We start from the raw sequence: 16,769 nt of genomic DNA on the forward strand, positions 1-16,769 counted from the left end.
CAGTGGGTCAAACAAAGGCATTTTATCCTGTGCACTTGGTAAATGAGCTTTCCTGTGTGTGGGAGAACTATGCACGCACTTGCTGTTTTCAGTTAAAAAATATCTTTCCCACCATAGCCGAAAATATTTATAATACTAGAAGACAAATTGTGGATGGAGTTCAATGAGTTAATAAAGGTATACAATATTTTACTTATTGTATACTTGTCTTTTGCCAGGTGTGTGGGGTTGTCAGCTCTTACTGCACAGACTAACAAATGGGAATCTCACAAGGGTTAGGCACGTGACCCGCACAGCCTGTTTCCATTGTCCAATGGTGGTATGCTTTACACCACTCCATCCAACAATATGCTTATAGTGATCTGAGACTTGTATGTCGCTGCTCAGACACCTAACTAACAGTTTTTGTGTGATGTCACTTTCAGAGAACTTGGAACTTGATAGTGGATAGTGCAACTGAGGGCAGATGTTTTTTACACCCTACGCGTTTCAGCACTTTTTGGTCCTGTTCTCTGTAGCTTACAGCCTTGCAGCTGAGCTGTTATTGTGCTAGACTTCCCATTTCACACAAACAGCACTGATTGGGGCAGCTTTTACAGGGCAGTCATTTCATGAACTGACTTATTGGAAAGGTGGCATCCTCTAACTGTGCCACATTGAAAGTCACTGAGCTCATGAGTACAACTCATTCTGCTGCAAGTGTTTTACTACGGAGATTGCATGATTGTATGCTGGATTTCATGCACCTTTAGAAATGGGTATCGCTAAAATGGGCAAACACTAATTATAAGATGGTTAAACATATATTTGGCTATATAAGGGCTGATTCAGAGGTGGACGCTGTGTTGATGTCACACACAGTTGGCTGCGGATGCGTCTGAGTCACACTGTGCTTGCGTCCCTTTATCTGTTAAAGTCAGTTATGGCGCCATTCTCAGCTCTCCTCATTTCTCTCTTTACAACTCTTTTCTCAGCAAACTCATACACCCCTTGGACATTTGCTGCCTATGCTGTGAAGATGATACTCAAATCTATCTCATCTCCCCTGACTTCTCTCCTTCTTTTCCTGTGTGTACAGATGCTTCCCTGCCATGCCCCAATGCTACCTCAAACTCATGTCCAAAACAGAGGGCCTGATTTAGAGCCGCTCACTCTGAATCAGGGCCAGGCTTTTTTTTTTCGGATCGGCCTCTTGGCCGCTCGCATAGCTGTGGGTGACCACCCACAGCTATTGCGAGCGGCCATGATGATGGTCGCGATGGTCAAGACCATCGCGACCATCGGGCTTGCGACGAGACCCTTGTGGTAGGGTCTCGTGGCCTCAAGCCCCGGAGAGATTTCGGCTCTAACAGAGCCGGAAACTCTCCACTGACATCACTCGTGATGTCAGTGGGGTCGGCCTGAAACAGCAGGCGTTCTCATGGGAATGCCTCCGTTTGGGCAGCCACCCCCCCGGCCCGCCCACCAAAGGGGGCGAGCTGACACTCAACATCGACAGCATGCCCCCTTTGGTGCGAGACCCCTAGCCAGGTCTCGCGCATGCACACGACGGAGTCGGCTCCGTCGTACGCATGCGCTGTGGGCCACCATCGACCCGGTTGTGAGCACTCAGCACTTGCGACCAGGTCTGAATCAGGTCCAGAGCTCATCATCTTTCCCCCTCTTAATCTTCCTATCGTTTCCCTCATCTCCCTCTTGGTTGACAAAATCACTTTTTCCGCTTGACATGTCTGCTGTCTTGGTGTAATGGACTCTGGGCCTGATTCAGACCCGCTCGCGAGCGCTGAGCGCTCGCCAGCGGGTCGATGTTGCCCAAGTGCGCATGCACACTAGGGAGCCGGCTCCGTCGTGCGCATGCGCGAGACCCGAATAACGACGGCCAAGCACCAAAGGGGGCGTGCTGTTGATGTTGATTGACAGCACGCCCCCTTTGGTGGGCGTTGCGGAGTCGTAGCTGCCCAGACGGGGGCCGGCCCCACTGACATCACTGTGATGTCAGGGGGAGTGCTTTTGGCTCCGATATAGCCAAAAGCACTCCAGGGCTTGCGGCAGTGAGACCTACCGCAGGGTCTCTTCGCAAGCCCGATGGTCTTGACCATCGCGACCATCATTGTGGCCGCTCGCTATAGCTGTGGGTGGTCACCCACAGCTATGCGAGCGGCCAGGAGGCCGCTCCAAAAAGGAGAAGGGACGGCCCTGATTCAAAGCGAGTGCTCTGTCAGAGCGTCCGGCTCTTAATCAGGGCCTCTGCCCTCACCTCTACTCCATACATCCAGTCCATCACGCCTCCTACTTTGAAACATTGCCAGGATATTTAACTTTTCTCACTCATGATGTAACCAAAACCCTTAGTAATTCTATTATCTCCTGTTTTGACTTCTGCAACCATCTCCTAGCTGGGCTTTCTCTCACACCCCTTTCAGCTCTACAATATGGCTAGAAAAGACTTACATAATTCAATTGAAGTTGCTGTCTCTCAGCTACAAATCACTCACACCAGCGACTCCTCTTCATACATCTGACTTTGTCACGAGGTAGACCACTGCTTCACCTTCCACCCTTCTAATAACAAGTCATCTCCTGCCTCCAAGCCTTCACCTGTGCTGCTCCCCACTTCTTGAACTCCATGCCTGTTTTAAAGAACCTCCCCCAACATACCAACTTCCAAAACCCTCCTATTCACTAAAGCCTGCCCTACTTACTATTAGACTGCTCCCTCTATATTCTCTACCTGCCACATCCTAGTGTTTCCTTTATCTCCGACTATCTCTGGTTTCTTGCTCCCTGTATTCTATGGGGGAGATGTATCCAGACTCCTAAAAAGTGGAGAAGTAGACAAATTGAGAAGTTACCCATAGCAACCACTTAGCAGCATTACATTAGCTAGTATTTACCAAGTACAAGCTATAAAATGATAGGTAGAAGTATTGGTTGCTATAGGTAACTTGTCCACGTCATTCTTCATAAGGCTTTAGATGGCTTGATACATCTCTCCCTATGTCTTGTCTTCCCCTACTCGTCTAACTTTAATGTACTTGTAAAGTTTTTGTTTAACGTGCCTTTGTGTGATTATTTTGTTATATTGTATTTATAGATTTTTGTATGATTGCTAATTTTTGTTCTTGTATGATTTATACTTGTAATTTGTACTTCTAATAAGAACCATGGTGCATCCATGGAAACAGCAGGTGCCTCCTGCAAACACATTCATCTCAAATGTATTATTATTTTTAAATTGTGTTTGTGTGATGTGTATGCTGACTATGCCATGCTTTGGAATTTGTGGCACCTTACAAATAAACAATGGCGAAGATGCACATACACACTCGCTAGGTGCTAATTTACCAGTATGTTAAAGTCCAATAAAGCTATGGGGTATTTTATATTTATATATCTGCAAATGTTATTATACGATGCCTTTTAATTCTTAATAAAATTTGCCTTTATGTTTAATGGCCCTTTAAGGCAGCATTTTGCAGGACTGGTCAGTGTGTACAGTATGTGTTTGTAAAAAGATGTCAAATTACCTGTAAGTATTTTCCTGTCATCTCTGGCTCTCCTTACCTCTATCTGTCAGTTCTCTGGGAGCTGTGAAAAGCCTTTATTTCCACTGACCTTTGCTCAAGGTCCCTCACGTCTGTCTCATTTCATTAATGAATCGGATGTGCCACAGATCTTGCCTTTTAGTTACATGATCTCCCAATCTACCGGTCCAGGGGGGCTCTTTTCTAAGTGACAATGAGTGGGGGAGGCAGTTAAGCGAATCAGTAGCACAATAAGGGCAGGTAACATATCCCACATGACTATAAAACCCCCCTCCTTCCAGACACCCTACACCGAGATCCCTGCCTCTCTTTTGCACTACACCTCAATTATGATTGCTACAAGATCCCCCACCTGTGTCTTCCATTGCAGGTAGGTCAGCTGAGAGACACAGAGGCAGACAGGTGTGTTGGGAAAGGATAAGTGTCAGACACACAGTCTGGTCCCTGATGGGAACACAGGTGTTTGGGGGAGGCAAAGCATGAAGCATATGCAAGGTTAATGATGTGTGAAAGTGAGAGGGACCGCAGACTGATATACTGTAATTTACATTATAGGCGGGTGTGTAAAGTGGGAGGATTATGTGAGGAAGAAGAGACCTGCAGATCAGCAGCAATGAAGATAAAAGCCAGATGAAGGGACATGCGATAACCTAACCATGGAAGAGGCCTATTACTTTATGTTCAAGCTGGCAAGGTCTTTATTACATCTTTAGATGTATATTTCCAGTGTCGTCATGGAGTCCTCGGAGCAAGCAGTGATTTCGGACCAGAGGATGGGTCGACGCTATATATCAAAGGCCAAGATCGCAGCACTTTTCTCCAACACTGTATGCAAACTCCTAACTCTCACATTTCAGTCTCTTATTATCATTTCTGCTGCTTAGCATTTCATTGGTGTCAGTCTTGGGGGCCTATGTATAAAGTTTACTTGTCATACTGCAGTTTCTGCATAATTTTATGAGTTATCCCTATGTACTAATAGCACAATGCAGGAGGTCTCACAGAAATATCCGGCAGATTGCTAATTAGCACTGCAGATCGCAGTCCCCATTATTATTAATGGGGACAACGATCTGAGCCCTATGTACCAAACTTTTCGGAGTTTGGCCCCAGTAGTTTACACAATCTTCAGATGGTGTAAACTGCTTTAAGCGTATGGAGGTTTCTCTCCCAGCCTCAGGACAGCAGCGGAATCTAGCATCTGTCAGCTTTCACAGGAGAAGTCTTTAACAAACGTGAAAGACTTCTACAATATGCTGGGGATATAACTCACAGGGACAGTGGTTCTCACAACCATTCTCCCTGTGACTTTCCCTTGGTACATAGCTGGGAAATTTTCATTTGTAATGAAAATATCACCCGTGATATAGAACCTTATTAATTGCAGCTGTTCCGCGATTATTAATACATAGGCCCTTTTGACCTTAATGCTTCTAGCATATGGCAGTTTATTATATTCCTCTATAACATCACCTACTGTAACTTTTATTATCTTATACCAATACTTAACTGCCATTTTGTAACCAGTGTCTCTTTGAGGCTGCTCAGTGTTTATTCAGCCAGGTCTGGGAATTTCCATACAACTTTGGCTCCTGAGCCACCTTTACTGCTGTGTCACCTGTATCATTAATCACAATAGTTCTGGTAAAGAGTTACAGTATTTGTGCCTTGATGTGTGTATCTTTATCCCCTTCTCTCTATCTTCTTGTCATGGTCTCATCCCCGTGTCACTCACTGGTCTTTTTTTATTTTAGAGAGGTGCACGGGGAGAGTCATCGTCTGGGAAGCTACAGGATGTGTTACAGCTCCCGGATAGATCAAGAATAAATCAGTGTTTTCAGAAAGCACGAATCACTGGGATTTTTCTTCAAGCTGTAAGTCTCACGTGACCGAGAAGTGCTTCAAATCAGTACTGTTACATTCTCGCTCTAACTATTAAATGAAAGCTTCAGAGTATGATTTGTTAACTTAATGTTTCCCCTTATTTTTTTATGAACATGCAAACATTTTTTAGGTTTGTCTAAGCTTCTATGTCATTTCTAGACAGAGCCTGCTGACAATCAGGGAGAAGATAGTCTGTACGAGCCAGGATCCTCAGTAGACTTGGATGCTTTAGTACCTACATGCGATGAACAAGGCAGATCAATACCAGAGTGGAAGAGGCAGGTGATGGTCCGTAGGTTACAAGTTCACCTGGATGAAGAGGCCAAACCGGTGAGATGAATCTTTCTAGCACCATTTATGCTGCATGATTGTTGAGGAAAATAAGACAGAAGTTGTTCAAGTGCATCCTTTCATTTTTGGGGACATGGACACATGGACATCATTTTTAAGCATTTACTGCAAGTTCTTAAAACTGTTTAAACACATTTTAAAACTGACAGTCCAGAAAATAAAGACTTGTAATGCTGCCCATCCACTAGGCGATTAAATTGAGCTATTGAAAGATAACAACGTCATTATCGTTCAATCGTTCATTAATTGTTTGAAGATCGTCCACTAAAATGTCTAAAATGACCAGCGATGCACGTGCCCGCTGGTCGTTAAAAGACATCTATCATCGTGCAAACAAGCTGGTCAACCTAACGATAACGTCATGTTCAGCATGTTTGCGTTCAGTGCAGGCTCATCACAGACTGACAAACGACTGCACGATTACAATGTCGTAATCGTGCAGTCGTTTTCAGCTTGTCTAGTGGATGGGCACCTTAAGGGAATGTACACATAAACTTTCTGATTATTTGCCATGTAAAGTGTCTATTTTGGCATAATATGGCAGTTAAATATGAGGACAAGTGTCTTCTTCAATACCCTTACTTTACTTTCATCTACTTCTTACTCCCAACTAGGGCACCTAACACTTAGTTGCTTATGCTCTGTTGCTTATTGGGGTGTTAAATGGTTGTTAATGTAGCAATGTATATTATCCATGTCCTTGTCCTGCAATGTATTGTACTGTTAGTCGCTGCTCCCCTATTTATTTATGTACTTTGTAAGGCGCTGCAGAACACTTGTGGCACCATATAAATAATAATAAAAATAATAATACTACCCTTGTATCAGCCCTTACTCCACATCCTCTACTTTATAGATTTGAGCACCTACTGTATTAGTGTTAGGCTAGATTACATGCCTGTCCTATCTCACTGTGCCATTCATTGCTGATAGTAAATTTATCAGTCTTACACTTTCATGTTGAGAATTTAAAATAATGAAAGCAAATCTATAGGTCACCTATTACTGATATTACCTGGTTGCTCCCTTGCATAAAGAATACGGCAATAAATTACATTGTTCTAGCAAAATGAACCTGGTTGATGACTGTGGTATAAATAGTTTGGAGATCACGGTATGAAGTGTATATGTGTATGTGTATATATATATATATATATATATATATATATATTCTATCATTTTCATGCCACCAGCAGGAAGTTAGTCCATCATTATTCCTATTTATCACAAGGCCAATATATTTCTTAGCAAGGTTTATTTAACATTAGGCAAATGATTACTTTTTAAAGAACATCAGCAGGTGAAGCTGGTTCAAATTAAAATACAATCTACAGATCTATAGGCAACAACATATGAGATCAGTTATATACAGTACCTACACTGACTTTTGCATGCTGAAATTACATTTACTGTATGTTTATGCATGGTAGCTGCCTCTATTACCCATGTATCTCTTTACCTTATTCCTATATGTGATCTGCCTATTCTTCTTCTCTATGTGATCAGTTTCCATGTCCCTGTACTCTTCCTTCACTTTCTTACTTCTCCACGTTTCCCAATATATTATCCAATACTATTCCTAAAGTCTGTCCTATTATCCATCCATGTTATTCATTCTACCCATCTTCCTCACCCCTGCTGTTCCTTATCCCTAGTAACCGATATACACCCTCCTGTATGCTGCCCAGTGACACTCTCTCTGTCTCACTTATGAGCTGACCTGAAGTTCGACTAAGGCTATTCTTCTGTATGGTGCTGTAAACAGGAGAGTAATAAAGCACAAGGAGAAGCCGATGATGCCTGATGTCTAACTTCATTGACCATATATGTTTATATGTCTGACTTGTGACCATATATGTTTATATGTCTGACTTGTGACCATATATGTTTATATGTCTGACTTGTGACCATATATGTTTATATGTCTGACTTGTGACCATATATGTTCATATGTCTGATTTGTGACCTTAAATATTGGGCTGAAAAAAATCAGTTGCATTGCAAGCAGGCTTGGGTAGGAAATCTATGCCCTAAAAAAATAGAGAGTACAGGTCTGCCTACATTTGTATGTGTAGTGTATGGGTTGCTCCAGTCGCTAATGCTTCCTTTTGTTGTCTCATAGTAATCAGTGGAATTTCAGAATTGAATCACACAGGCACTAACATAGTCTACAAATGCTGCAGAGATCAACACACATGGAGCTGTGCTACACTGCAGACAACTGAAAGATAGCACTAGTATGGCCTGCTGACCAGGATACGTGCTGCATATATAATATATCTGGCTCCCTTCTTGATTGTGAAGTGAGCCCCCCTTTCCGAGACAATGCTATTGTTACAAGTAGGATGGAGGAGCAGACCAACTTTCTTTTATTAAGTATCATTAAATGTATTTACTACTTATTTATTTGTATTAACTTAATAATATATTAGTAATTGACCATAATACCATTCTTAATGTTACTACTTATTTTCACAGGGGGAATTACGTTACTCCCACACCCGAAGTGCCCTGCTGGGCCCGTATGGGGAGCTAGTTACTGAGGAGGAGCTCTGTGTCTTTGATGGACAGATGGAAGGACTCCGCCGCCGCAGAGAATGTCAGCAGTATGAGAGGGAACTAAGGAGACAAGTGAGGCAGCTGCAATCCCTTCTACCCACGCCTCTGATCAATGTCAGCATCAATACGGGGCTCCTTCAGCAGAGAGAAGACCCAGAGTGGTGTGCATGTATGTCAAATGGGATTACCAGTATGTCCAACCTGCTGTCCATCACTAATGGAACATCAGACCTTGGTAATAAGGTGGTCAAGGAACAAAAGATTGGTTCTCCTTCACCTTCTCCAATTAAAGAGCTTCTACACTGTGGGGTGTCAGTGCAAAGACTGAGGGTTCAGTTTGAGAGACAACATCAACAACAACAAAAACCGCATGGCCACCGTGCAATCAAGTCTCGTAAAGTGAAAAGAGACTCTGATGATTGCTGTGATTCAGGGGTAAGTTCGGAAGATTCTCCATCTAATAGGGATTCTCCTGTTCCGCCTCGGACGCTGAGGAAAGAACGCATTGTCCTCTTGTTTCTAAGCCACTGGAAGAGGTCTGCGTATTCGCTACATGCTGCATTAAGAGCTACAGAGAGCTCAGAGTCCAAGGAAATGGTGTCAGACCAGGATACAGAAAGTTCTAATGAACTACCCCATATAATTCAAAGAATAGAAGAAATGGAGGCAAATACAGGAAAAAAGTGTGAAGTTGAAGTTTCAAACAGACAAACTCTTAATAATGAATCCAAAGAAAGGACCCAGAATATCATATTAAGCATTGAGGGAAATGGTGTGGTATCCCAGAACACTCAGGACAATGGTGAAATAAGGATGGGCCAAGAATCTTTGGCTGGTGAAGCTTCCCCTCGTGTAGGTGGGCTTCTAGGACAACTGTTAACGCAAAGAACTACCGTTCAACGTCTAATTGGAGCTTGGCGGTCCGTTCCCCCAGGTACCTCTCACTCTTCTGGAGACTCATCTGCTTATCAGTCTCCTGAACACTTTCTGTCAACACCTCATGGCCAAACTCCTGTTAATCATGACAGTCTCACCCTGGACTTATTCATGTTGGGATACTTCAGACTTCTTGAACAGGATCTACCAGAAGAGGAAAGGCGGATGAGGCATCTACTCTGTTTTGAGGTCTTTGACAAGCTGGGGCGCTATGGCTGGCCTACAGCTAGAGAATTTCACTGCACCGTCTTACAGGAGATAGCCACTGGGCAGCGCACATGGTCTGATGGCTTTGAGGACGTCAAAGCTCGCTTTTTTGGACCTGGCATAGGCCACATAACAGAAAACAAAGTTGCCCAGATGTCTGAAGGCCACGATATATGCCAGTGTATTGAGCGAAGTTTCTCATTCTGGAAAGAGAAGGAGGCTGAAATATTTGGAGGAGATTCATAACCAATGATCAATATGGGGAGCAAAAATGCCGTATGCACTATATTCACAGTTATAGTACTTTGAGAGAACTGAATAAAGCATTTTTGGAAGACTTTATGGACACCTACCGGACTTCTTGGATTCCTCCTGACAATCTATTGCGGCTAATAGCACTATTAGAAGACATAGTGACATAGTGAGATCAGTAAAGCAGCCAATGTCCTATTCATGTGTGCATTTGTATCTCTGCGTAACTAATGCGGTCACTGTATGGGGTCCAGAGGTGAGATGGGCCCTATATACATATATATATGAAACTGGGGTTTCAGTGAACATGCATATCATGTATTTGTACGTATAATTATAAGCAAAGACAACAGTATTCCTGTTCTAATACGGAAACAGATCTTCAGAACCAAACATCATTGTTTTCCCTGCTATAAAATAAACATATGTTTGTTTATTTAAATAGTTCTCAAAAATACAATTGGGGAAATACATGTACAGTTTTGAGAATTTGTGATATCCTTGTATGCATGAGTTTAATATTTAAATAGATGAATAAATAAGTCATAGAAAAGTTATGTAGTTTGAAAACAAACTGACTCTGACATATGACCCTGGGACCATCCTGATCTAATGCTTTGCATTCAACTTTAACTATCTAGGGAGGGGGCAGCTGAGAGGGGTGAGGAATGTCAGGGACTGACTGCCATTGAGTGGGTGATCTATTAATAATCCCAGGGAGCTCTTAGTGCTTCAGACACACTAGAAATACTCTCCTGTACGTAACTAGCAGAGGAGCAGAACTGAACTGGCAGACAGACTGAGCTTCTGTATCTGGTAAGTTATGACTGGTCATAGTTGTATGTGGGTAATTGTTGTACTTGAGGAAACAGTCTAAAGAAAAGTAAGTGGGCTTACCATGTTACTCTCTTGCATAATGCAGTTTACCCCAGCATTTGGCAAATGAGGATTCATGTTAGACATGTGACAGGTTATTTTGAAATTCATTGCTTCATCATGATCATTAAGCATGTCTTGTTGCAGCATTGTGACAAAGTATTAATCACTTGTACAAATATGCATTGAAATCACTGCTTGTTAAAAGCATAGACAACATTTGTACTTAGGTCCTGATTCAGCAGCGTGCGCAATTGCAATTACGTACGCACATCGGTCGATTGTTCACGACTGCGCACGCGTATAAGCCGCACTGCGATTTCGCACGCACAGAGGAATCCATTGCAGAGTGATTGACAGGCTGTGAGAGTTTAGGGATGGTGACGGTGGAGTGGTAGGAGAAACACAGGACTGTCTGTCCGTTAGAACGCCGTTACATGGGCGTGCATAAATTAGCCACTGCGATTGCATACGCAGCTTGAGTACTCACTGTGAGCGATGATACTTGCCGTTTCTGTGGCTGGTCAGACCTGGTGTAAATTATGCGTGACGGGCCGATGTCCGTTGATTGTACCGATGTATACGCAGGAGTGCGAGGTAGTACTGATGTGAGAAAGCAGCAGTGGGCGTCTCTATGCCGGATGAGCTGTGGCACCCATTCGCATACATTCACAGCGAATTTGCAGCTGCGTACGCAATAGCGATCCTAACTGAATCAGGCCCTTTATCCACAGTTTAACAGAGTGTTCAGTTTGTGATCCCAAAGCTCTATTATACTGGGTTGAGGCTGGTGTACAGTACATTGAAAGCAGCGCTGAACTGTACGTGTATGGCACAGAGAACGCTTCTCAGAATGGGCCTTATTCATAGTTAACAGTAAAGCTGGGTACACACTATGGGCTGAAGTTTATCAAAGCTTTGAGAGATATAATGTACCAACCAATTAGCTTCTGTCAATTTACAGGCTGTGGTTGAAAAATTACAGGAGCTGATTGGTTGGATCTTTAGCTCTCCCCCAGCTTTGATAAATCTCCCTCTATAAGATATATCATACGATATATCACTCCGATGGGGGTTGGAACTATATATCGTGCGGATCGTGTATAGTGTTCACCCTAACGCACGTTCATAAGGGTCGTTCATCGCATCGTCCCATCTGCTGCGCTTCACAGCAGATGGGCGGATGTGGAGAACGATACCATGCTGCAACATGCAGCAAGGAATGATATATCGCGTGATCGTATAGTGTGTGTATGGCCTACACAATATATTGTTCCATCATGTTTATTATTTGCATGCAGGGAAATTTAGTGATTGCTTTTTACACTAAAATTTAGAATTAAGGTAGAACACAGAACTTCACAACTATAAATCTCTCTGCACATTTTACATCTGCCCAGCCTGCAGAGCAACATGGTATTGTCAGGGTGCAAATTGCTCCTTATGTTGCTCTTATTTCTAAAGCTGGGTACACAGGGCCTGATTCAGACACACTATGTAGACAAAAGTGATTGGACACTTGACAGCAAACAGATCAACGAGATTTTATTGACATCAGTACTTTGTAGGTCCACCACGTGCAGTAATTACTGCAGGCACCCTTCTTGGCAAACTGTCCACAAGTTCCTGGACAACACCAGGCGCTATGTTTTACCATTCCGCCTTAAGTGCAGTCAGTGGCGTAACTATTGCCCCCGCAGCCCCCGCGGTGGCTTGGAGGCGCTGGATAGCTTGGGGGCGACGGGGGCAGTAGTTACGCCACTCAGTGGAGGAACTCCTGTGACTCCCTCCATCTGCCGGGCGCCCTCCGACTTCTGGGTCCCGCAGGGCTCTATGGGAGTGACGTCATGACGTCATGACGTCACTCCCATAGTGCCGAGGAGCTGACGTCGGGGACGGAGCTCAGGAGTGAGCTCCATCTTCCGGGTCCCGCAGAGCACTATGGGAGTGACGTCATGACGTCACTCCCATAGTGCCGAGGAACGGACGCCAGGGTATGGGCGGCAGCAGCACTGGAGCGGGTATAAAGGTAAGTGTTTTGTTTTTGTTTTGTTTTGTTTTTTTGTGTGTTTGTGCGCGCGCGGGGGGGGGAGAGCAACTACAGGGGGCTCACTACTGGGGGCAACTACAGGGGGCAACTACTGGGCACTACTACAGGGGCACTACTAAAATGGGCACAACTACAGGGGGCATTACTAGAAGGGGCACAACTACAAGGGGCACTGCATATGGGCACAATTACAGGGGGCCCTGCATAATGGGCACTACTACAGGGGGCATTGCATAAGGGGCACTATTACAGGGTGGCATGTGTAAGGGGCATTGCTGTGTGGCATAATGTGTTGTAAGGGGCATTCTGGTGTGGTACACTGTGTTGTAAGTGGCATTACTTAGTGTGTCATAATGTGTAAGGCATGTTGCTGTATCATGTAACCACACACCTTAAACGTCGTCTTTGGGTGTGTTCGATCTTTGGGTGGAGGGGGAGTTGGGCGGGAAGGGGGCGCCTGAAACTTTTTTGGCATGGGGGAGCAAAATTTATAGTTACGCCACTGAGTGCAGTGACACCGAAGAAGATCGAGTCAGCCTAGAATGCACCCGTCGCTCCAATTAGTACAAGAGGTTCTCAAAGGGGTTAAGATCTGGATTCTGAGCTGGCCAGTCCATCCAGGTTACCGAATTTTCTGTATACCAGTCCAGCATCGCCCTGGAAATATGACAGGTGGCATTGTCATCCTGATAAACACATTTGTTGTTTTCATAGAACTGCAAGTGCATGGGCCTCCCTGTGTAGTGTTCTTGTCGAAACCGCCATATTAGTGGCCATTTGTAACTCGTGTGCAATGGTATGCATTTCACTTAGACAATCACTTTTGTCTACATAGTATATGTATGGTGTTGCACAGTATTGAATCGTACGGATATCTACGCATACTTGCCGACTCTCCCAGAACAGCCAGAAGGCTTCCAAAAATCTGGTGGCTTTGATGGATGTAATTAAAATGGCAGCAGAATTTTTTTTTAAATCAGCCTGATTTACCATGCATTTCTGTTGCCATTTTAAATCCATCAGTCAAAACTGGCAATCATCGATGGCTTTGAAAATCTGATGTTTAGTTAATCTACCCCTATATGTTCTCTTGTGAGTCATTTAATCTATTAAGATGAAAGGTTAATCTATTGTGAGGAGTGGTTCTAGGGTCTTAATTTGGTAGACTCTTGCATAGTGCCAGTACTCTTTCTGCCTCTCTGCACACCTTAGTGCATGTGTTAACTGTCACAGCGTCTCCATAACTTGGAGAGTAGGACGGACCATCTAAGTGGATGGGTGTAAAATCAGATGGATGCAATACCAATATTTTATGCAAATGGTTGATGGGTTTTTTTTGTAATCTCTTTACTTTAAATTTTGATAGAAACTACAACACAAATATTATCACTGAAAAATTATTTGAATAATCTGCATTTCAATTATAACTAATATTATTTTCCAAAAAATAAAACTATACAAAAAATACACATCAGTCAAATTTTTGATTTGTGACAAAAATATATAAAAATAAAATAAAAAATAGAGAAATATTAAATATACAGAAAAAAAATAAGGAAAAGAAAAGAGAGGGGGAGGGGGAATTGAAGAAAGGCAAATTACGGTGTAGTAAAACACTCACTGAAAACCAAAATCACTCTATACCGGGCAACTGTCTATGAAATGCAGAATACCAAGGGCCCCAGGTAGCATGAAACGTATTCACTGAATCATGAAGGAGTGAAGTGATGTATTCCATAGAAGCCAAATACCATATGTTATTCAACAATAAGGCTATTGCCGGGGCTTCAGTTTGCTTCCAGTTTGTGGCGATCAACAGTTTAGCAGCATTATAGATATGACCACAAAGTTTGTTCTGGGGTTTAGAAAGGGCCATTGGGTTTACATAAAAGCATGTGTAGAGGGTCTCTAGGGGGATAAACACTGAGCACATTAGACACCAAAGACATGACTTCATCCCAGTACTTAGATATCGTAGGGCATTCCCACCACACATGGAGATAGGAACCTATTTGGCCACATTGTCTCCAACATAGGTCCGAAGACCCTGGGAAAATCTGATGTAGTTTTGCAGGAACCATGTACCAGCGGGAATAAACTTTAAAGGAATTTTCCTTAATATTAGTGTTAATTGAGGACTTAGCCACCCATTGTCTAATATCTGCCCAGTCGTCGTCCTCCAAACGAATCCCTAGGTCTCATTCCCAGGTCTGTTCAAATGGTTCCCTAAGTTCAAGGGAGGGGGGGCTAACATCGAATACAAAGTAGATATCGATCCCTTGCTGCAAGGGTTGTAAATACATTTGCTCTCGAATATGGTAGGTTCTCGCAATTTGTGAGGTTTACTGAGTGAGCGGGTGAAGCTACAAATCTGTAAATATGCAAATTGAACATTAGGGGATAAACCATGTTTTTCGCTCAGGTCTGCAAAATTTTTGGTGGCAAAATCTCCTAGAATGTGCATAAGTCTAGTTAACCCTGCCGATGTCCAAGGATGCATTTAGAGTACAAACATCCTAATGGAAAGTGAGGATGGCGCCATAGTGGAGTCAAAGGGGATGGGTATGGTGCCAGTTGTAGGCGTTTATTGAGTTTGTCCCAAACCTGTAGGACAGCTTTTAGACAAGGAACTTCTCGAACCGAGGCTGGTCTCAAGTTAGGGGGTAGCCAAGGAAGGTGACTAGCCAGGTGCGTGCTCACCAGTTAATTTTCAAGTAATACCCATTTCCTGCTCCCCTTCGTCCTCTGAATGCCATGATGCAATATGATTCAGTTGTGTTGCTGAAAAGTACCTATCAAAGATCGGAAGGCCCAAATCCCCATTAATCGTTGATTTGGACAAACAGGGTCTACGAAGTCTTGGTTTTTTACCTGACCACACAAAAAAGCCACATACTGATTGAACTTCGCGAAGATAAGAGGTCGGTACCACAATTGGGAGTGTTTGGAATAGGTACAGTAACCTAGGAAGAATGGTCATTTTAACTGCATTAACACGACCTGTCCATGAGACACAAAGTTGAGCCCATCTGGCCAGATCTTGTTTAATTGATTGAAGTAGGGGGATATAATTAGCCTGAAATAAGTGTTCATACTGCTTAGTAATAGTAATCCCTAGATATTTGAATGATTTAGGTCGCCAAATGTATTCAAAGTTGGTCTCTAGAAGCTTTTGTGATGGAGGTGGGAGGTTTAAATGGTTGATGTTTTTCAATGCATGTGTCTAAGTAGCTAAAAGTCGCACAGCGCATGCATCCCATGGTTTGTGCATACAGAGTTGCAGAGTGCGCACGCTCTTAGAAATGTGTTGGGCGTTCCTGGGCGGTGACCTGGGGGTAACAATGCAAATGCAGAGTGATGCACTTTCTTATGGGTGTGTTATGGGAGTGTCACAGAGCTGGTTGCGAACATAGGGGGTGATTCAGCTTAAGACCGACTTGCAAAGCTGCACGCAAGCAGCTTTGCAATTTAGTCCTTGCTAATATGCAAATGTAGCAGGAGGTGTAAGACACCCCCTGTATGACACCCCCTGCTGCATTTGCAATACCAGCACTGCGACCAAGGTCGCAGGCTGGGATCACCATCATGACCATTGGTCGCGATGGTGGACGGCGCTGGGCTGCCGACCAGCTGAGTAAGCCTCTGCTTATGCAGGCTGGCCGGCTTGTGAGGCCAGGAAACTGCATCTGTGGATGCAGCCCCTGGCCTTGACACGCCCGGAAAAATGGGGCCGACACGCCCCCGTTTCCGGGAACGCCGGCCGTCTCTGCCCTGCGCCTCTGCCCCTTAAATGCCTCTGCCTGTCAATGCTACGTGCGATCATGCAGGACCTGTTTTGCAGGTCCTGCACACACACAGGTTCCCGATAACAGGGTTCCACAACAACTTAGAAGTTTCAGGTTTGCAATTAATGACTAAATTGTAGGCAGGCAGCCTTATATTTTGTGTTGTAGAAGAGCCTCAAGTTGCTTAAGCTTTAGAGAGAAGACTGTGTCATAATTCCATCGCTACATTACATAAGGATGCCCACTTTACCTTACACACATTCGTAATGTTTAGGAGGACTGTGAAACTATCGGTACAATCGAGTACCAACGCAGCCTCACGCC

The 16,769-nt window shown here is 43.8% G+C and overlaps 2 protein-coding genes across 2 annotated transcripts in view; both read left to right on the forward strand.

The window, feature by feature from the left end:
* Window positions 1-3,506: 3,506 nt before the first annotated feature.
* On the forward strand, window positions 3,507-10,242 carry ESPNL (espin like). The gene is made up of 4 exons (XM_088479283.1): window positions 3,507-4,372; window positions 5,300-5,419; window positions 5,589-5,759; window positions 8,259-10,242. Exons 1-4 carry the CDS (start codon window positions 4,259-4,261, stop codon window positions 9,726-9,728), a joined length of 1,875 nt encoding a protein of 624 aa, XP_088335409.1. The 5' UTR covers window positions 3,507-4,258; the 3' UTR covers window positions 9,729-10,242.
* A 218-nt stretch (window positions 10,243-10,460) lies between these two features.
* The window catches only part of KLHL30 (kelch like family member 30), a 38,009-nt gene continuing 31,700 nt past the window's right edge, over window positions 10,461-16,769 (forward strand). Inside the window, exon 1 of the mRNA XM_088479284.1 lies at window positions 10,461-10,550. The gene's annotated coding sequence lies outside the window, so the exon portion shown is untranslated. The remainder of the gene's footprint in view (window positions 10,551-16,769) is intronic.

Source organism: Taudactylus pleione, unplaced genomic scaffold (assembly GCF_031769625.1).
Source record: "Taudactylus pleione unplaced genomic scaffold, aTauple2 ptg000229l, whole genome shotgun sequence".
In the NCBI taxonomy this organism is placed as follows: Eukaryota; Metazoa; Chordata; class Amphibia; order Anura; family Myobatrachidae; genus Taudactylus; species Taudactylus pleione.

Bases quoted from the DNA above. Each gene is read 5' to 3' on its own strand.
- ESPNL (XM_088479283.1), top strand. From the start codon at position 4,259: ATGTATATTTCCAGTGTCGTCATGGAGTCCTCGGAGCAAGCAGTGATT. The intron at 5,420-5,588 runs GTAAGTCTCACG...TGTCATTTCTAG, and splicing joins CTGGGATTTTTCTTCAAGCT to ACAGAGCCTGCTGACAATCA. The intron at 5,760-8,258 runs GTGAGATGAATC...TTATTTTCACAG, and splicing joins TGGATGAAGAGGCCAAACCG to GGGGAATTACGTTACTCCCA.